Below are 23,319 nucleotides of genomic sequence, written 5' to 3'. Positions count from 1 at the left end.
ACTAATTTTGAAATGAATTTTTAAACCTATTTACTAACTGTTAAAACAATGTTGTAATATGGTCAGCTGATCAAAAGTTATGGTAATACCAACTATAAAAAATCAGTGAGTACTCTCAAAAAGTGATCAGCCTAAACTGTACCTTTTTGTTATAGGAGCATTAGCTACAAGATATACAAAAAATTAGATATGATTTTTTTTACTAAAATAAGCTGAGAAACCTGGTTGATGAGATGTGCACTTGTAAGTGAATGATTGGACCTCATTGAATATGTATTCATGTGACCTCCTATTCGGTTTCAATCCAACCCCTAGCTGGAGATAGGTTACCGATGTATTCAGATTTAAGAATGTAAGGGTTTCGCAGAACCCAGTATCTTGCCTACTTTTGCTGTTAGTCGTAGGCTCAACAAATATTGGAAAAAAATATTAAAATTTTCTTCCAGATACCATCTTTTGACTAGTACTGTAAGAAGCTTCTGTACAAATTTGGTTAAAATCCAGGATGGTATATAAAATCTAATAAAGGTTAAAGTCATATGAAACCTCAAATTAAAAAAAATAAATAAATAATGCATATGTTTTTTTAGAACTCAATAGATAGTTTTCATTATAAAATTTATGTACATATACTTTTTTCTGAAGAAAATTCTTTAATTTGTTCATATTAAGAAGAAGTTTACTTTATTATTGCTTCCTTCCCCGACATATTTTCCGTATGCAAAATGACCTCAGTGTGATCCATCTAGTAAAAATCCGGTGATCGCAATACGCATGGATGTCCTTAAAATAAATTATTATCTAATTGTTCATGTTAAACACGTGCTCACTATCCATGCTTTTTTTATTGTTTGTTGACAAACAGGTGACAATCGTTAAAGTTCATTAAGATTATATGAATTATCAAGATAATTAAACAAATTTGGCATTATCGAATGTCTATCATCAAAACGAGGTGGCGAAGTTGCCTATAAACTTCTCACAAATGTATTTCTGAATTGATATCATTGTCTTGTATGCTTAAAATGATTTTAGGGAGTTTCAAAACTTTTAGAACAACCATTTTCAAGTTTCAATTAAAAACACACTAAAGAGTAAACACTTTTGATGTGCCATATATTCCTTAATCCTTAATTAAGTAAGCCCTAAAATACCTACCCTTTTACTTTCTTATTTCTATCTTGAATTATATCTTTACTTTTAAAACAAAAATATCAAGTTAGTAAACAGCTGTAAAAATGACAAAAAAATCAGTGAATACCAGTAATCACTGAAACAACTAGTAAATACATGTTTATGTCATGTTATAGGGTAAACAGATAAGTTAATTATCGTTAATACCTGTTAAATAATGACTTGCTGATTGAATATGTCAATTAATGATTAACCTTTTTATTTTTTACTATCAATTTTGATATTCTGTTCCTTTTGACAACTAAACATGCTTAATTCATGCCCAATCCATGTCTAGCTTTATGATTTAATTGAAGGTTACATACATACGGATTTAATGAGGTAGAATTATTCACATGCAATTGAATAAATTTTGACAATATTTCCCACCTTATGTTGACAAAATTGAATCATACCGGCTGTTCAAAGCAAATTATTTTTTAAATATTTTGATTGATTTGAACATGTTGAAATGTTTAATCATTGTAGTTATGCCACGAAAAGAATATTATCATTGGCATTCCAATGGGAACAAACTGTGCCCCTCTACTTGCCGACTTGTTTCTTTATTATTATGAGGCTGACTTCGTGCAGGAACTTCTTAGGAAGAAAGATATCCTTTAACTCTACTTTTCGCTATATAGATGATGTTCTTTCACTAAATAATTCAAAATTTGGTGACTATGTAGAACGCATCTATTCAAACGAGCTAGAGATAAAGGATACTACAGATACAGTTAAGTCGGCCTCATATCTTGAAATACATCTAGAAATTGACAATGAGGGTCGGTTGAAAACAAAACTTTACGACAAAAGAGATGATTTCAGCTTTCTAATTGTGAACTTTCCATTTCTAAGTAGCAACATTCCAGCCAGACTTGGGGTCAATTACATTGGAATGTAATTAATTAAATTACACATTACATTGCAAAAATGGTCAATTACACTATTTACACATTACACAATTTTTGAAATGTAATTAATTAAATTACAATTACTTTACTAAAGTAATTAATTAAATTACACATTACATTTCATCATAATATTTGTTAACCAATATTATACATGTATGTATAATGTATGTGTAAAATATTCATGTAAACATAGTTTAAGCGTTGCATTTGATAATCATGAGTAATTTTAATGTGTTGTCATTTAGTCTGCATCTCTCTGGTCTGTACACTTCGACAGTCATTCTCAAAAGTATTTCTATAGGAGCTAATGTGGCATATATCGCTTGATTAGAACATGGAGGTATTATACTTCCATAATCAGTAGATGTGTTGATAGAAGAGTAAAATTAGTTCCTATTAACTTGCCAAAACATTAAGGGGTATTTTGACATCTCAGAAATGAAGTTATTCAAATAAAACAGCACGAATAAAGAAATTATAAATAAATAAAAAGAAAATTCACTTAATAATTATTAAAAGGTATGCTTGTCACAACATGAAAAATAATTTTTAGTACAAACAATGTATATAATGTCTATATCTTAGCAATATTTGGCTAATTAGATAAAATACATGTAATAGTGGCATTGCCCCTGGACATATTAATCTGATTAATAGCTGTTTGTTTTTACAGCTGTTAATTTTTATCTCTATAATCCTTTTGTGTATACTAATTTGACAAAATGATTGTGTGCAGTAAATTTAAATTCTAAATGAACTCTCATAAAGATTTTTCACACATTTTTTTGTTTTTGTTTAACATGGTGATTTATTTCTTTTCAATCTATTTAGATCTTTCTTAAAAACATATGTATTTTTTTAAATCATAAGACTATTCAGAAAATAATTCTGTTGGTCAAATAAGTAATATAAAAACTTTTGAATAAATTACAGAAAGTATGTGATATAAATATTTGAAAAATAAATATACTTTTACAATTTGTATTATTAAACATAAATCCTTATCATTAACACCATAAAAGTACATGTAATTGAAATGTAATTCAAAAGTAATTGAGCATTACATGCTTTTTTCATTGTAATTAATTAAATTACCATTACAAGTAATTAAAAATATGCTCAATTACACATTACATTCAATTACATGGAAAATTGTAATGCATTACACTTAATTACCATTACATTTTCAATTACCCCATCCCTGATTCCAGCAGCACCTGCATACGGGGTATATATCTCCCAATTGATACGATATTCCCGTGCATTTCCTATCATGATTTTCTTGATAGAGGGTTGATGCTCAGAAGGAAGCTATTAAACCAAGAGTTCCAAATGGTGAAGTTGAAATCATCCCTCCGTAAATTTTACGGACGCCATCACGAGTTTGTTGACCGTTATGGAATAACCGTATCACAAATAATATCGGATATGTTCCTTACGTCGTAACTACAATCCCCTTCCCTTTCCTGAATGTGACCCACCGAATTAGACTATTTACCGGATTTGTTATCACATAAGCAACACGACGGGTGCCGCATTTGGAGCAGGATCTGCTTACCTTTCCGGAGCACCTGAGATCACCCCTAGTTTTATGGTGGGGTTCGTGTTGTTTATTCTTTAGTTTTCTATGTTGTGTCGTGTGTGCTGTTGTTTGTTTGTCTTTTTCATTTTTAGTCATGGCGTTGTCAGTTTGTTTTAGATTTATGAGTTTGACTGTCCCTTTGGTATCTTTCGTCCCTCTTTTATCGTTATAACGGTATCTGCGAAAAGCTCAAAACGGATGACATTTCATCCATTTTCACCTTTTTTTTCCGCCAAAATTTGGGGTTAAAGCAAAATAAATTTGTTTCTTTATCGGTAACCTATATTTTTTATTTGTTCATTCTTTGAAGCTATTTTTCAGCTTTTAATATTACAATTTTGGACCAAGTGTCATAGAACTTTTTTTTTTTGGCATTCGGATTAGAATATGTCAACACTTCTATTTTGCCTATCATTTCATTGAAAAAATGGTCCCTTTTACATACCTGTTTAAAATTAAAATTTTGAGCTTAAATGATCCGTGACCCCCTATTTTTTTCGACTTATTTGATTCATTTTTGTAAAGAATAAAATAACAAAAAGTACAGCAATTCTGAAAGAAACTTTGAAAAGGCCCGAGCCACCTTAAGAACAACACAACTGTTAGTTAAAACATTCATAATTTAATTTATGATTAACATATAATTTCGATACGACACAAACATGATCCAGACAATGCAATGGATTGACACTGAAGCGCGTTTTTGATCACACTGGGGTGCGAAGATTTGACGCTGAAGTGCATCTTTGATCACGCGGATGTTCAGTGGTGGCGTTGTGATATATTGTTTATAGCTCGCTAAGTGTAAAGGAGGCGTCTGGCATATTAAATTATAATCCTGGTACCTATGACAATTTTTTACACCACTTGTTTGATGGTACTGCTGGTGGACGTTTTGACCCTAATGGTATCACCAGTCAAGTAGTCAGCACTTCGGTGTTGACATGACTATTAATTTTAGGGTAATTTTTTATAAATGTCCTGTTACAAAACTGTATTTTTCGAAAAAAACTAAGGACTTTCTTATCCCAGGAATAGATTACCTTAGCCGTATTTGGCACAACCTTTTTGAATTTTTGATCCTCAATGCTCTCCAACTTTGCTCTTGTTTGGCTTTATAATTATTTTGATCTGAGCTTCACTGATGAGTCTTATGTAGACGAAACGCGTTTCTGGCGTATTTCATAATAATCCAGGTTCCTATGATAATTAATAAAAAACTTAAATATTTTACGAAAACGTTCAGGATTTTTTGATAGTGGAAAGTTAACCTTTTATAGCGATTATATGTTCGAAATCTGTACAAAGGATCCCTATTACGCACGCTTAAGCGTGTCATACAGTTGATTCATACGGGTACGCAGGTAGACTCTCTGAATTATTATTTAACAGTTAACGTGGAACAAAGTTAAGATAACATGTTAATGCAGAATGATGTCCACATGTGGAAAATCAAAGAGGTTAATCTAGTATTAAGTATGCAACTGTTAATAAGGACAAAGTTGAATCATAAAAACATGGAGATTTTGTTAATAACCTTTATGTTTATTTCGATTTAATGTGGAAACTTTGAAATGTAATTTATGATTTGAAACATTTATATATTTCAACAGCTACTTATGAGACCAGATTGTAATAAATGTATCACTAATTTTGAATCAAAATGACTTCTGAACGAGCAAACCTCAGAATAAATATGTTTTACTTGATTTATTTTACTTGACTAGGCGGGGTTCAACCGGTTCGAATATTTTAGACCAGTCCAACTATAGACAGGTGTGTCGGGATAAACTCATTTATAAAGTGTCCAGTTTTTCGTCCCATATTATTCATTCAGTTCATTTGTATATCCGTTTGTTGGCACTGATCGATGATTAGAAATCAATTAAAATTATAACGTCCATCACCTTTATCACGCATACCTTCAAAAAGACTGTCCTTGTGCAAATTAAAACAAACACTCCACCGATCAGTTGAAATAGCATTGGTTAATTAGTTTATTGCAAACCATATAATAACGGGTTTCTATGAACATATTCCAGATGTTGCCATTTCTTTTAAAGGAGACGTATTTATATAATAAGTTCTTCTTGTTTCCGATTCCTATTTTTTTGGGGTATAATTGTTATTCCTGCACTTTTGAAAGATAAAACACTATTTAAACTAGACTAACAATCATTGAAGTCAATTTGACTAAATACTTGCTGATCTTAACAAATACTCTGATTTCCATGAAGATAGATATAAGTTCAGTGTTGAATTCCTTAAGAATTACAAGATATTTTTTAAATTTGAAATACATATGATATGTATAGAACATCCCACCCCTTTCAAATCACACTGCAATGAATCATGACCCGGGTTTTCAAACAAATTAATTCAATAAATTACATGTCAGGACCCATGAAGTCTGTACGAAGTACTAATAAATGCATTCTAATGATTATGTGGTTTCTATGTACGTCTATTTCCTTTAATTCTTGTTAAAAATACGAAAAAATAGTAAAGGAAACTGATTAAAGCGTAAACTTTTGCAATCAATTAATAAGGTGTGTTGAAAAAGTAAATTGCTTTCGCCCTAACGAGAACAACATTTTTTTTTATATATATTAAAATAAGATACATTAGTTACTGCTTCAAGAATATCTATTCTTTAAATGTACATCATAACTGTTTTACTACTGTTGAACATGAAAATAAAACTATACAAATATGGTGGTCTTTTTTATCAACCTTTTACATGTTTAACAATGTTTAACAGGAATTTTCATGTTCAAAACATAATTTGTAAAGACAACGGATAATGATAACTCGATTACGCGTAGAGCTAAATGGCTAAATGATGCCGAGTAGAAAAGTTATATCCTTCTCAGGAAGTGAAAATTCATATCGTTTAGCTACAACGTGTTGCATTAGAAACCTAGGATATGTGAGGGAGAGAATTACGTGCAAAATGTTACATCTTCATGTACAAACTTTTAAATAAAATATAAATGTTTTCTCTAATTAACAATAACATGAATAAAGATTATGTAATATTTAAATCAAATTAAGTATACAAATTGATGACAGATATGGGACGTCGTAATCATTGTAGGCTTTGATTAAAGGCACATAGAATTAAAAAGGCTATTCCACAACACCATATCATACAAATGATCTATTTAAATGTGCCGTTGAAATTTTTTTTATTGTTAAGAACATTTATTACGAAACGTATTCAAATATTTAAATTGACAACCATTCAACTGTTACCATCAACAAATACCTTATAAAATGGCGAAAATAGATAGAAGTCGTATGACTATTTCAGCTAATATTATTCTGACCGTTTCCTTAATCACAAGGGTAAGTTATAAATTCTACTTACTATTATACTTTGTAGACTGTACTATTTTTTTTAATTCATTGCCATAAACCAAACCAAGTAAGGGAGAAAAAAAAACAAAAACAGGATATTTAATAATGATGTGTTTACTAACAGAATGTTTTTTTTTAGAAACTTGTACAAGTATACCTTATATTCCTTTAACATGTTTAAAAGAAGTTTAATGTATTTGATGAAGGTACATGTAGTTGTAAAAGCACGTGTGGTCACATATTTTTGGTCCACTTCATTTGGTCTCTGTTGATTTGAAGTATACCATGTACGACATCTTCTGACCTCTAAAATCATAGTGTGGTACCTAACACCTTCACTAAAATTGATTTGGCTCGTTTAATTTTCATAAAATTTTGAAAAAGTATTAACTTTGACCCTAGGACAAATATATAAAAATGTCCCCAAATTTGAACCAACCATTTGATTCGAAATATTACACTGGTTATATTGCAGTTTGACCAACATTAATTTTGATCACTAAGAAGCTTAATATTCCCTCAACAACATGACGTAATTGAAAAGTTAAGCTGATTTTACAGAGTTATCTCCCTGTAGTGTTAGGTACCACCTTAAGAACTTTCATTTGTTCATCTTATTTATTTTTCGGTTTATCATTGATATGATGTCTCCTGTCATCTCACTTGTTTTCAAAATGATGTGAATCTATGTTGTCTAATTTTGGATCTTTGTGCTGTTAACAATGAATCATGACGCTTTTTTTTAACAGTATTCTATTTCAGAAATAATGCCTTGAATAAAATGAAAGACACTACAAGTCAATCTTGGCCAATATCTAACCTTTTTATCCATTTAATTGTTTTGATTCTACCTTAATATTATCTTTTTTTCAATATATGTGTGTAGTTGCTGTTTTCAATTAGAATAAACATACTATTTTGTTTGAAAAGGGAGAAGAGCAAAGAAGAAAATGACAAACAACAGGAAAAACAACAGTGTAAACACATTATGTTTAAGGTTAACAACCGATGATACCGCAGTTCAAAGATGTCGTAATAATACTAGCTAATATGATTGGGTTTATAATGTCCTGTTTCTCAAATTAAACATTTTGCGTAGATTGTGGCAAGTAAATAACACGAACAGGTTTTGTTCGAGGAAATCAGTCTACAGTATGCTTATAAAATTCTTTTACGATTCTTCAAACAAAACTTAAGTCTATATAACTTATTCATTTCAGACACTGACCTTTGGTTTCATATTCATATCAATATACATTAAAGTTAAAGACGACATCTTAGATGAAGAAGTTATCAAAGTTGTTGACATGGAGGTTATAGCCGGCATGCCACTAGGATCAACCGTTAAATCAATTATATTTTCTCTCATAGGAGTATTTGTTTTAGAACTAATAACAGGCATTTTTGGAATGTGTGGAGCTTTGGGAAGGAAAAAGCGATTGTTAGCAGTGGTAAGTAAAAAAAACATAATATACTCTACAACATGTGTTCTTTAGTACAGAATTGTGTCATCGGCAAACATACCACATCTTTTCAACTTTTTTTTTATATTTCTACTATGGTTACCTTAAAACTATCATAAAATTAATTTCTAAACTCTTTTTCTAATTAGCACGAACTGCATATATTTGACTTGAGTTAAAGATCTTTAAAGATGCAAGTAAATGTATCACCATTAGAAGATACGAATAACGGGACTTATTCTAATCCAAAGTAATGCGGCGTTTAGCAACCAAAAATCAATCAATGTTATCCAAAGTTTCAAAGCCGTTGCAAAAAGCGAAAAAACATGTGGCCTGCAAAAAATGCATGTGTTGATATAATGCTTAGGTCAAACATTATATTTTTGCGCCTGGCCCAAGTCAGGAGCCTCTGTTTAATTTAAGTTTCTTGTGTAAACTTTGGAGTTAAATATGACATCTGTTATCACTTAACTAGTACATATGTTTGTTTAGAGGCCAGCTGAAGGACGCCTCCGGGTGCGGGCACTTTTCACTGCATTGAAGACCTAAGTATTTTATTTTTCATTGTTATTGTTATTAAATGTAATATCAGTATAACAAATCTATTCTTAAATCAATCCTAATGATATTTTATTTTTAGGAAATATTTTTAGAAATTCAAATGTGACGTCATCTTGTGTGCTTTTTTAGAATTTCAAATGTGACGACACTTTGTGCGTTGAGGCTTAGTCTTAGGCTTACTCGGGTGTGTATTGTTTTGTGATGAATTAGGTTGTTTATGTAATGTATCCGTGTACATGTTTATTCTGTAGTAAGTCAACACTTCGGTTTTATCATGTATATTTACTATATTAATTTCGATTTATGAGTTTGACTGTCCTTTTGGTATCTTTCGTCCCTCTACATTTTGCAAAAGTATTAATTATTTCAAACAATAAGGATGTTCTTATTCCAGGCAGAAAACCCTAGCCCTATTGGGCACAGCTTTTTGGAACTTTTGGTCCTCAGTGCTCTTTAACTTTGTACTTGTTTTAGCTTTTGAACTTTTTTCATCTGAGAGTCATTGGTTTGTCTTTGTGGACGAAACGCACGTCTGACGTATTGAATTGTAAACCTGGTACCTTTTGTTAGCTATTATTCGTGTATTTCTCTGTTTTTTATGTTCTCCCATTTGTTTGTATTGTAGTCCTGTCATGTTATGTAGTCATCTTAATGTTATATTAAACATTGTCGTCGCTTTGACACACTCCCCATTTCCTTTCTCAATTTCATCATTAAAGCGGGAGAATTGGCATGCCACAAAACCAGGTTCAACTCACCATTTGTTTTCTAAAAATGTCCTGTACCAAGTCAGGAAATTGGCCATTGTTACTTTATAGTTCGTTTCTGTGTGTGTTACATTTCAATGTTGTTTTTCTGCTGTGTTGTTCTCTTATATTTGATGCGTTTCCCTCAGTTTTTGTTTGTAACCCGGATTTTTCTTTTCTCAATCGATTTATTAGTTTCGAACAGTGGTATACTACTGTTACCTTTATCTATTGGTGACCTTCTGCTGTTGTCTGTTCTATGGTAAGGTTGTTGTCTCTTTGACACATTCCCCATTTCAATTCTCAATTTTATTACAACAGGCTTACATGCAAATTTGAAACAAAAGAAAGCTGCTAAAGTATGTCAATAAAGGTTTTGATTTTGTAAATATTGCCGGTATTTTTAACGACCATTCTGTTAAAGACCAAATTCCTGGATATTTTGATAATACTGAACTCCCTCTCATTTGTTATATTTACAAGAAATCTACCCGAAAATATGTGTTTAATTATAGCCAATTGTGTAAAGATGTAAATATCACTGAAAATACACCTATGTCGTGTAATTGCAGTAATTCAGAATACACCTATGGACCAATTTCCCATGTTATAACAGGAGACCTTAACATCGTTCGCGACCGAGAGTTAAAATCATTCCTCAGTAAAGGACCTAAATATCGTCCCCCGTCAACTGTTAACTGGAATGAGTGTCGTAATATCATCAACGACTCACTCCGCGCCTACTGTTTGAAATGGGTAAAACGGGAAAAAGCTGACAAAAAATCTTTGGACTCTTTTTTTAATTCAGTAATGAAGATAGTTGATATTCGAATACAACATTTTAAAGAACATTTTACCCTCAACAAAAACTATAAAAACCCTATTTCGCGTATCAAAAATAAACTAACAGAACTAGCCAAGGAATTTGTTTTTGTCCCGGCTGATAAAGCTGCTAATAATATCATTATTGTTTGACGTAAATTTTATATAGAGGTTCTGCAAAAGGAAATCACGAATTCACCAACATTCCAACTGACTTCATTTTCAGAAAACGACATCTGTAACAAACATAAACTTTTAGCTACTTCTTTACAAGCAGAACCAAACACAATGAAAGTCCCAACTATGTACTGGCTTCCGAAGCTGCACAAAAAACCTTACAAATATAGATTTATTTCATCTTCCAGCCATTGTTCAACTACTAAATTGTCTGTTTTACTTACTAGTACACTTGGTACAATAAAAAACCTGATAATAAATTGTTCAAATAAGGCCTTTGAAAATAGTGGAATTAATTACTTTTGGAGTGTCAAAAACTCGTTGGAAGTACTTGATAAATTGCATGCATATATTGGTGATTTTGAATCTGTTCAAAGTTTTGATTTTTCTACCCTATATACCACTTTGCCTCATATTCTTATTAAGAAAAAATTCACATCCCTAATTAACTGGGCATTTAAAAAGTCGGAATGCGAGTACATATGTTCAAACTCTTTTAGATCATTTTTTAGTAGCAATAAACAAAAGAACTATGTCAATTGGACATGCTTTGATACTATTTATGCACTTGAATTTTTACTTGATAACATTTTTGTTCGCTTTGGAGATTCCGTATATCGTCAAGTTATTGGAATTCCAATGGGGACTAACTGTGCACCACTTATTGCGGACCTGTTTTTGTATTGTTATGAGTTACAATTTATGACTAAAATTAGCAAAGACCCATCAAAACAACATTTGATACAAAAATTTAACAATACTTTTAGATATTTGGATGATATATTGGCTCTAAATAATGACGACTTCAGTATGTATACTAAAGAAATTTATCCTGTAGAACTTACTTTAAATAAAGCTAATGATAACAATGACCACTGCCCTTTCCTCGATCTTGATATCTATATCATAAACGGGAAGCTTAATACAAAAATTTATGATAAAAGAGATGATTTTTCATTTCCTATTGTTAATTATCCATTTTTAGATGGTGACGTTCCCTTGTCACCATCTTATGGTGTTTATATATCTCAACTTGTACGATTCGCTCGTGTATGTAACAATGTATTAGATTTTAGCGAGAGAAATTTATGTATTACTGAAAAATTATTACACCAGGGTTTTCGATATCACAAACTGGTCAAAACATTTACTAAATTTTATCACCGGTATAAGGAAATAATTCGTAAATATAACTCAACATGCAGACATCTTATACGTTCAGGTATTTCACATCCAAAATTTTATGGAAATATTCTTTATAAAGCACAAAAATGTCAGTATTCTCCTCAGAAACTAACAAAACCTTTAAATAGACTTATTAAAAGGGGATATAGTTACGATACTGTTGTCAGGTCATTAAAGATTGCATATTTTGGCTTTAACATTGATTCACTGATAGGGTCTTTGCATCGGAACTAAACACATTTATTTCTAAAAAAAACAGTTGTTGGCATGACACGGGTTATGTTCTTCTCATATATTTTATGATAGTATGATACTAAACCCCTAACGGGCGGGATTGTACCTGATATTCATATGATGAAGACATAATCTTTCAATCAGTTTAATTGAGGTCTGGAGCTGGCATGTCAGTTAACTGCTAGTAGTCTGTTGTTATTTATGTATTATTGTCATTTTATTTATTTTCTTTTGTTACATCTTTTGACATCAGACTCGGACTTCTCTTGAACTGAATTTTAATGTGCGTATTGTTATTGTTTTACTTTTCTACATTGGCTAGAGGTATAGGGGGAGGGTTGAGATCTCATAAACATGTTTAACCCCGCCGCAATTTTGCGCCTGTCCCAAGTCAGGAGCCTCTGGCCTTTGTTAGTCTTGTATGATTTTAAATTTTAGTTTCTTGTGTATAATTCGGAGTTTAGTATGACGTCCATTATCACTGTACTATTATGCATATTTTAGGGGCCAGCTGAAGGACACCTACGGGTGCGGGAATTCTCGCTACATTGAAGACCCATTGGTTGCCTTCGGCTGTTGTTTGCTCTGTGGTCGGGTGGTTGTCGCTTTGACATATTCACCATTTCCTTTCTCAATTTTATGCTTTATCGAATTTAGACGACCCCCATTCCTTTTTATTCAGTTATAAGGTATTGATGCTTTAAATATAGTGCATGAAATAGATATTTCGATTTGTATATACACAAGTGTTTTTGTATTTTTAGGCCGTCGTCTTGAGTTCCTTTCTGATTTGTGTATACATTATATATATAGTACTCCTGTCTGTAATTTATCACAAGGTAAGCTATGCATTTTGAAAAGTATTTAAAAAAGAAATGAGGTCGGAAAGGCAACAGTTAGAATATTGAAAAAAGTAATATTTGCTTTTGCACACAGGAATATGAGTTCTACACAACTAATAGTAAAAAAATAATCAGAAACATATATAAGTTCAATCTAAATCACATCATTAAATAATGATAAATTACTTTTGATGACATGCACAGACATGTACCTTTAGTTTTTTGTCACTGATTTCAAGGTAACCCAAAGGCTCAAGGATTTTTTTTATTATTCTAGAATGTTTAAATAAGGTTATCATCAATTTGATATGTATTTACATTTGTATTGTTTCCTTGCATATATCTAGTTCATTCACAAAAAAGACATATGCAACTAATATCGATTTAAATAAAATTGATTTTTTAATCATTTTAATCAACAGAAAACGGACCTCTACTACACATTACTCAATTACACAACAGCATATCAGTATACTTTATATGGTTATCAACACATATCATACTGGAACCGAGTGAAAACATTTCCTGAGTTCATGCAAAAGGTAAGCAATTGGGATATTTAAACACCGCCATTGTGGTTGATAAAATACCTTCATTAAATTTTCATACACTGAAAGGTGTTTTTTTTTATAAATAAACCGGAAAATTAAACAACATTTGCACCCACAAAAAAATAAATAGCTGATTTTTGTGTTACGAAAATCATGTTTTGCACAAATATCAATTATACCGAATAAGATTATTTGCTATCGGAATTTGGATTGACGTTTGAATACGTGGATGTTAGGTGGCACTTTTATACTATACAAAAAAACACACTGATCAGGTTGCTTAAGTTTCTTATCGATAATGTATTTGCAGAATTTGGAGGTAGACTTTTTCAACAAATTGTTGGCATTCCTATGGGAACGAACTGTGTGCCTCTCCTTGCTGACCTCTTCTCTTTTACCATACGAATGTGAGTTCCCTGAGACACTTGTCAAAAACAACAGGATAAAAAAACTCAGATTATTTGTTTTCACTTTCAGATATATTAATGATACGCATTCTTATGAATTCTAAAAAACTTCTGGATAATTTTAAATCTTTGTCTGTTTCTGAAAAAAAAATTTCCATCTGAAATTGTCATTTTTTTATTTGTCATACTGTGAACGACAAAATGTCTTCCTACGTCGCGTTTACATTTTCTGACGTCAAAGACGCGAAACATCTTTTTTAAAATTTGATAGATACTTTTTGTGCTTTTTTTGTTAAATATTTGTTTGTTTTGAGATTGTTACACATTGATGACTGCTGTGCCCATATTTGTACTATTTTTCCTACTTTGTCTGGTTTGTTCACGCATTGTTGTAACTACAACGGAATTTGATGCGACTGTCATAAAAGTGAGAGGTTTAGCGCTTTATAACCAGGTTCAATCCACCATTTTCTACACTTAGAAATGCCTGTTCCAAGTCAGGAATATGACAGTGGATGTCCATTCGTTTGATGTGTTTCATCATTTGATTAGGGACTTTGCGTTTAAATTTTCCTCGGAGTTTGGTATTTTTGTAGTTCTACTTTTTGATGTGATTTGCGTTGTATCCATCTGATGAGTAAAGCCTTTTTAACTGATAAGTGTTAGGGGAAGGTTTGAGTGCTCAAAACATGTTTAACCCCACACCATTCATTATATATGCCTTACAAATATGTTCTATTTATTTTGATTGTAGTCCTGTAATGTTGTGTTGTCATTTTAATGTTATATTTAACATGACCATTAAAGCGGGAGGTTTGGTATGCCACAAAACCAGGTTCAACCCATCATTTTTCTTTTTATTTCTTTGAAAAATGTCCTGTACCAAGACAGGAATATGGTCATTGTTATATTATAGTTCGTTTCTCTGTGTGTCACATTTTGACGTTGTTTTTTTTGTGTCGTTTGTTTCCTATTATATCTGAGGGTGAGTTCCCATTATTATAAGACGTGCCACGGCAATTTTCCATACCAAATTCATGTATTTAGTTTTGATTTTATATTTGTTACTCTCATCGGATTTTGTCTAATGCTTAGTTCGTTTCTGTGCGTGTCACATCTTAATGTTGTGTCGTCATTTTCCTCTTATATTTAATGTGTTTCCCTCGGTTTTGGTTTGTTACTCGGATTTGTTTATTTCTATCGATTTATGAGTTTTGAACATCGGTAAACTTCTGTTGCCTTTATTTACCAAGTCAGGAGATTATGTTCACTGCTTTTCACTAGCCCATGTCGGTCTTTTATGTATTTTGTAAATTGATTTGTTCTAAATTAGGCCTTTAGTTGTTAAATTGAATATTTTTTTATATCTTTTTAATGTCGGTGCCTGTCGTTTCCGACTATTTGGTTATGTTTTTTTTCACATTATGGAAAGCAGTCCAGTTGTTTTTTATTTACTTACTACCAACTATTTGTAAATAGTTGTCTCATTTGAATTCATTTTAACAGTATGAGCTGAAAATCATCAATAATTTTAAATCAAATCAAATGTTACATCAAAATCCTTGATTTTGTAGCTTGGATGTCAAAATACCAACCCTGAAAGATATCACTGCTGGAGTTTATATGTACAGGAATTAGGCAGCTACTTGGAAATATATCTTGGAATAATTGTGACTTGTATTATATGTCAGGTATTTGCACATTTCCTTTGTGGATTTTTTGTTAAAATTTGTTGTCGTCTTTTTGTTTTTTTAACATTCACAGTTTGACTCTGGTATTTTTCATTCCTCTTTTCTTTCTATGTCTTCCTTCTTACATTTTCTTGTTAACCACTTCATATTTTATTGTTAAACATTGTTTCTTCTCAATAAAACATTCTTAAAACATCTCTTTTCCCATAGCTTAAGTATGGAACAAATTTGGACAAAAGTCTTTATAAACATGTAAATTTGAATTGTATTACCATTTTGAGCCTATTGTCGTTCAAACAAATAACTTAAAACCTTTAAAAAGTTCCTACGTAGATACAAAGATTTGTTTTGCATCAACAGACAGAATGTCGCATTATATTTACTGTAATGTTGATTATTATACCAATTAGATTTTATGAAATTCTATTTTAGTCCAACCTTTCTTTCAATTATAGATCTATTTGTAAGACTTTTTAAGGAATCCTTAGGCAAAGTCAAAATATCGTTCTTAACTTTTATGATATTTTTTTCATCATTATAATGGTTTTTACTTACCTATTTAGACTTTTTTATGAAGTTTAAATAATATGCTACCTATGAAATTGAAAGACAAGATATTAACGATGTAAGAAATGAACTTATTGTATTAGATATAAATAAACTAATGTTATATCACTTTTTCAGATATGTTCAATAGTTGCAGCTGAGTACATATTTCGTAAACTTGAATTTAAAGAAAAGAAAACCAGCATTTCAGAGAATAAGTATTTTTTATTGCTGAGTTTGAACCATGGAATATTTCGAAGTTGGATTATCTCCATAAAGCAAAAGTGGAACAGGTGAAATTAAGCAATAGCCCGTTTACTTTCAGTATCTTATAATTGTTTTGTTTGTAAAGATATACATGATGTTATCAAGAGTTCTTACTCTTTATTTCGCAAATAAGAGTGTAATACCTCAGTCATTTTTGTTTTTCTCAATCATGATATTGTTTTATTTTCTGGAAAATATTTGCACACAAAAAAGAAGTTTTATTTCTTATTCATGAAAACAATAAACATGCTGAAATGTTGAAAAAATATTGTTACTTTTTAAGCTGACAATCATTGTACGAAATACGACTTTGAATATTTGTGTTTTGTATATAAATATAAGATGAAAATTAATTTCAGTCAAACGTTTATTTTTATGTTAACTTCTCTCATTATAGGTCAAAAATTATATTTGCGTCGGTCATGCTAAAAATAAGCTCATTGGTAAGTAGTTGTAGTGATTAACATTATATATAATTATGTTAATAAGCAACAAACTACGTAACCACAATCTTCAACACTCATCATTGCTCATAGAATATTTATCATGTTACACATGTGTTATGTAGTATTTTGAATTCATCTTTCTATGTGTTTAGAATTAAAACATTTGTAGTACAAACTGTATATTTTACTTGGCAAATATGTTCATTACAAAATTAAAATTGTTTCTTGAGATAATTATTAAGACAGTAAAGAATTCAGATTAGAATTAATTGTTTAAAGATAACACATGAGTAGACAAACTTTAAGCTGCAATACATAATAACAGAGATAAATGAAATGAAAAATTCCAGTTTAATAATAAACTCAGTCAATAATATCACTACATAGTAAATTTGTTTTAGGTAGCAGGTCTTGGACTTCTTGTCCTCGGATTGACTTTAATAGGAGACGTATTCATTACTGATGGCTCGCTGAAACATATATTTTACAAGATTCAGTTTTACCATTACTATTTCTATGATATATTGGTGGGTCTACCTGCAGCATCGATTGTTATTGGAATGTGTACTTTATTGGTGGCAGTTCTTGGTTTAGTTGGATCTTGGAGAAATTCGGAGCGCTTTCTTATAACGGTATATAACTTTGATAAACACATGAATATACCTACAAAAGACCGATAAAGATTGTTTTAATTAACGAGAATACATTTTTTTTATACCATTTACAAATATGTCAAATACTAAAAATCCAAAAAAGGTGATAGAAAATGTCAAGTTTACAAACATTTCATGCTTTGTATATTATAACTTTAATTTTGATTTAAATAGAATCGACGAAAAAAAGTTAAAACAGTTCAAAACCTCGTTTGTAAATGGTAACATGATCGGAATAACAACAATCTGTACTTTTTGTTTGCGTTTCAGCGAAAAAAAAAGAAGAAAAGAATAGATAGACTAAACAGGATTACGTCTTTTGCACATGAACACGAAGTAATTGGTTCAATGTGTTTGTTAGACTTAGTTTAATATTTTTATTTACATCTCTCTTTAATCGAACTTGATGTTGTCGTGCAAGTTTTATAATGGTGTATGTCCTATTCTGATAAAAGTTTAATGGTGGAGATCCACTCGCAAGGATGTTTCTCCTTATACAACCATAATAATATAAATCCTCTGCATTTACGTAAAAATATATCTTTTCTTTATTATACATTAATATAAGAATATTTACTTATTTGAAATAATCACAATAACACACTTTCAGAGCTCTGTTCTGTCCCTTGCTTTGCATATACCAAGACTTATTACAGTTGTATTATGGATAGTTTTTATTGCAGAGGTGAGCATATTATTTCAAATCTAAACAATTATCATTCATTGTTCAGTAAAACAAAGTTTTAACTATCAATCGAAAACCAATCCCCCCACACGGTAAACAAAAGAGTATTGAACATTTGGATAGTCAAACCCTGCTTTCTTAGAACAAGATGTTGTTGAAATTCATAAAAAAGTTGTAAAAAATAGAAATTCATTCTTCATTAATTGTATGCGTCCAAATCAGTAATGTTCATAGCAAAATATTTGAAAGCCAGAAGACATAAGAAACAAATCAATGGAAAAGAGTATGTCTCTAAATCGTTATATATCCAAAGAGAGTTGAAAACTGAGTTTCTTAATAACTTGTAAACAATTTAATGCACACTTTGAAAAGGGTATGTTATAAATAATATAAGTACCAACACACTAACTCTATATCTGATTGCACCCAAGTTAGATATTTAAACGACAAGCACTTTTAGCTATCAAAACACGACCAAAATGAACCTTTGAAGAATAGATATATATCTGTTTATGGTCAGTTTTGACGAGGATTGATCATTTTTCACATCTGAATTATTTTGGCCTATTTTGGTGTTTATCTCAACCTTCAAATGAAAAAAATATCGACGAAAAATAATTTTCATTTCACTTTTTGACATATCTCTTCTTAAACTTGAAACACAAACTGTTATGGGATGATCATTGGTCAAATTAACATAATTAAAATTATCTTACGATATTGACAAGCGTTAAACCGATAGAAAAAACAGTTCAAAATGACGATTGTATATCCTGTTTTCAAATGTCGTTCAAATCAAACTCAACTTTTATTTCTAGATCAACAATGGTATGAAATTTCAGTTATGGTTACAACAATTAGGTTATTTTTATGGAGGCAATGGAAATAGAATTACTGGACATTGGAACAACATGATAATGACTGTAAGACATACTTGCACATTATCATAATTAATCATACAAATATTTTTTTAAAGTATCATACATGTCTTTCACAAGTTAATTTTAAGCAAAGTAAATAACAACATGCTGATAATTTGCAAAATAAAGAAAGGAAAAATGTTTAATTACATTATGGTATAAAAAGAAAGAAAGAAAAAAGAAACTCGAGCATAAGACAGGAGCTGCTTCGAATAGAAATCGACCTAATGCAAGTGCACGTATAAATGTACAAGTAAAAGACTTGGTTGATTTTTGAACATTCAACTACGAAATAAAAGTTGAAATTTTGACTGAGGTGTAGGATTCTAGTATCTGCTCAATTTTCACACAATTACAGACTTGTATATTTAACTTTTTTAACCCGAAATAATCTGTAGTAATTGTCATTTGCATAAGAACGATTTCTATGTCATGTTAAAGATACATTTAAAGGTTCTAAAAATTAATAGAAAACTAAATCAAATACCTATTTGAACACATTTGACGAGACGTGAAAATGAAATGATAGATGTTGTTGAGTACCAAGAACGTTAAAGTAATCATAAAAGCATCATATTCATCCTATTTCCTACAAAATGTAGAGTCAAAAGAAACCGATAAAAGGTAGAAAAGGTTGATATTATTCTTAATGCTTATTGTTTTTGATGATTTCAGCTGCAGTGCTGTGGTGTCAACTATTATTCTGAAACACATACGACTCAGGGAATAAAGTTTTGTTGTAAAAACGCTCATCCCAGAATACTAGACAATGAAGATCCTAATACAAATTCCTACTATGGGTTATTTGATTATTTTGGTGGATGTGGCGGGTACAAAACAGATGTAAGTTTCAAATGAATGTGACTTACCGAATTGGACTATTTACCGGATTTTCTTAACATAAGCAACACGACGGGTACCATGTGTGGAGCTGAATCTGCTTATCCTTCCGGAGCACTTGATATCACCCCTAGTTTCTGCAGGGGTTCAAAAGTATGAGTTGTACGTACCTTAAGCTTGACTTCAATCTTTCTTTCACATTAAGTTGTGGATTTCACATGTTCACCGAGACCTTTGTCTATGTTTTAAACATTAACGCTCAACTCAAAAATCTTGTATGTTTTTTTTTTAAACTGGTTTGTTACAAGGTTTTCAACTGGAATACAATTAACAGCCCTTATCAGCACTTAGTACTGCATCTATGTTTTAATATTTGTTAGCTTCAACTTTAATAGCAAAGTGCAAATAAGTGATAATATTCAATACTAGTAAGCCTGTCAAACTAAAATGAAAACAGTTATATACTTCATTACGGGTGCCACATGTGGAGCAGGATCTGCTTACCCTTCCGGAGCACCTGAGATCACCCCTAGTTTTTGGTGGGGTTCGTGTTGTTTGTTCTTTAGTTTTCTATGTTGTGTCATGTGTACTATTGTTTTTCTGTTTTTCTTTTTTCATTTTTAGCCATGGCGTTGTCAGTTTATTTTAGATTTATGAGTTTGACTGTCTCTTTGGTATCTTTCGTCCCTCTTTTATATGAGCATAAATATAAGACTTCTATCAAAACCATATTTATGAAACAGCTAACATCAAATCACAAAGTATATAGGTTGAATTGTCATTGATATGGTTATATATATAAATTAACTGATAACAAAAATTAGAATTTTTGAAATACTACGTTTTTTTTTAACCTCAGACATAGATTACCTTTTGGCAAAACGTTTAGGAATTTTGGTCCTCAATGCTCTTCAACCTCGTACTTTATTTGGCCTTTTTAACGTTTTTGGATTCGAGCGTCACTGATGAGTCTTTTTTTAGACGAAACGCGCGTCTGGTGTTTATACAAAATTTAGTCCTGGTATCTATGATGAGTTTAATTGGAAAAAGAATGATGAAAAAATTAACCGGGAAAATGCATACTTATCAGCTCTTTGGCTAGGACCAATGAATATACATTCAATACACATGTTACATAAATAATTATGGATAAATAGAACGACTTCTTATGTCTCAATACCTTGTGTTTGAGCTAAAGAAGATTACGGCACATTAAACTATGCTTTTTATTATAAATTATTTAGTAATTGAATAATGTATCTTTGCATGTCACATACTTGACCAAGTGGTATATTGCAATTATGCAATTACTACAAACACTATACAGCTATACCTTTATGTTTATAGTTTGCATATTCCTTTTCATACGTATGCAGATACAAACAAGATTGTATCATCTTGATAACCGTAAGCAGACATGCATAACATACGAAACTGTTTCGACCATTGAATATTTATCATAGGTGAACACGTATAACCGTTCTATACTATCAATATATTTCATCTTTTCATCTATAAAATTATCATATCGGAATCTAAAATTACAACGAAAATAAAAATAAATAATGTGTGTTGTTGCTGAAGATTGAACATTTCAGCACAAATAAATAAAAAAAAAAATGAAATCTTACTGCTGAAAACCAGTGAGTGCGTCCACGCCATTTTGTAACCTAAACTTTGACCAAATGATAAAGCTGACACCACCTTTACTCATGAAAATGATAACTGATTATGAGTACTCAGTTTATTAAGAAACGTGATACTCGACCCGTGCGGCGAGCTTACAGGTAAATGATCAAGCTAAAAGTGGACAGTACCTTATCAATTAGATATAACATTTGGACACAAATGCTAGACCAAAGCCTGTAGAATGTACAAAGTTTAAAAGGTACTAAGGGTATGGACATAGAAGTATCAGTTAAAAAAGCATACTCATGTATACGAGCTAATAAAATCACAATTACATCTAAAACTGAGCGATAATTCCACTAAATGATAACTGAACGTTTAAAACATATTTAATATTTCTTTTTCAGACATGTGCAGACGTGATCATGTTTAAGACTAAGATGTTTGTTGGGTGGTTTCTTGCGATTGTATTACTTCAAATTAATTTAGAGGTAAACGGGTTAAAAGTGTTATAATTTGTATAGATTATTTTGTTGTCCTCTCAAACGATATCAATAGATAGATTGTAAGTACAGAAATGATTTTCAAAATCATGCTCAAATCGAACTAAGATATTGCATTTGTCAATTTAAGAAATAATTCATGGAAGCAATAGTTTGTAGGAAATTTACACATGGACTGGGCCGTGGTATTCGAATCTTATCCTGAGCGTTAGCGAGGGATAAAATTAACGAATATCACGGCCCATGCCATGTGTTAATTTCCAACAATCTATGGCTTCTATATTATTTCGATTCTAATAGGACAAATACGGTCATTAAAAAACTGAAGTGAGGGTGGGTATGCTGTGTGTGTGGCTGTTCTTTTTTACTCCCTGTTAGATAAAGCTCAAATATCTTTATAAATGTGTAGCTTGCGTAGGTTATTTCGCGAATAACTGATAGAACAAAAACGTTTTAATTCTTTAAATTCTCAAACCCAACGTTTGTCATTTTTAATTAACATGTTTTTCTCGTAAGCTTCCGTCAAATCCAAAGTTGACATTTTTTAACTTAGGAGCCGCTATGTTGACTTGCTGAAATGAGTAAATATGCGAATAATGCAATAGAATAGAAAATAAAACAAAACCTACCTCAAAAATCAGTTTTAATTCAATATCAAAGGAATTCCGATGGTTCACGTAACAGAAAACTTCCAACTTTAGCGGTTTCATTTGTATGACGTCATGTTTTGAAATGACTTAAATGCGCCAAAAAGATTAATAGACTTTCGCGGAATTTCATTTAATTTTTATTTTGTTGATTTCTCCGAGCTCTTGTGCATTTCTTCTTTTATTATGCATACGAATAAGAATAAAAGTTATGTTGTCTTTTTTTAATTGCTCTTTTTAAAACAATAAAATCGGCAAAGGGTCTGCAAATAGGTTCCAATACATGTAAATTTACGTGGGATTTATATTGTAACAGCCATTATTATGTATATCTCTGAGTCTTCGCTAAGTATATGTTATCGAAAATTTTATCACAGTGTTGTTAACAAAGCTAAAGAAGCACGTCAAATTAGAATTATATATATATCCATCAGGTATTTATAATTATGTTTTTGCTCTTAAGTTTATTATTCAA

General features: G+C 30.9%; 1 protein-coding gene across 1 annotated transcript; it reads left to right on the top strand.

The window, feature by feature from the left end:
* Positions 1-6,876: 6,876 nt before the first annotated feature.
* On the top strand, positions 6,877-22,209 carry LOC143084304 (uncharacterized). The gene is made up of 12 exons (XM_076260716.1): positions 6,877-7,017; positions 8,250-8,480; positions 12,982-13,056; positions 13,482-13,601; positions 15,592-15,708; positions 16,393-16,547; positions 16,919-16,964; positions 17,369-17,599; positions 18,231-18,305; positions 19,124-19,228; positions 19,901-20,068; positions 22,102-22,209. Exons 1-12 carry the CDS (start codon positions 6,946-6,948, stop codon positions 22,207-22,209), a joined length of 1,503 nt encoding a protein of 500 aa, XP_076116831.1. The 5' UTR covers positions 6,877-6,945.
* The last annotated feature ends 1,110 nt before the right edge of the window (positions 22,210-23,319 follow it).

Source organism: Mytilus galloprovincialis, chromosome 7 (genome assembly GCF_965363235.1).
Source record: "Mytilus galloprovincialis chromosome 7, xbMytGall1.hap1.1, whole genome shotgun sequence".
Taxonomy (NCBI): Eukaryota; Metazoa; Mollusca; class Bivalvia; order Mytilida; family Mytilidae; genus Mytilus; species Mytilus galloprovincialis.
Note: the sequence above shows the minus strand (reverse complement) of the source record. Positions and strands in the feature narration are given on the sequence as shown.

Bases quoted from the DNA above. Each gene is read 5' to 3' on its own strand.
- LOC143084304 (XM_076260716.1), top strand. From the start codon at position 6,946: ATGGCGAAAATAGATAGAAGTCGTATGACTATTTCAGCTAATATTATT. The intron at 8,481-12,981 runs GTAAGTAAAAAA...TTGTATTTTTAG, and splicing joins AAAAGCGATTGTTAGCAGTG to GCCGTCGTCTTGAGTTCCTT. The intron at 13,602-15,591 runs GTAAGCAATTGG...TTGATTTTGTAG, and splicing joins TTCCTGAGTTCATGCAAAAG to CTTGGATGTCAAAATACCAA.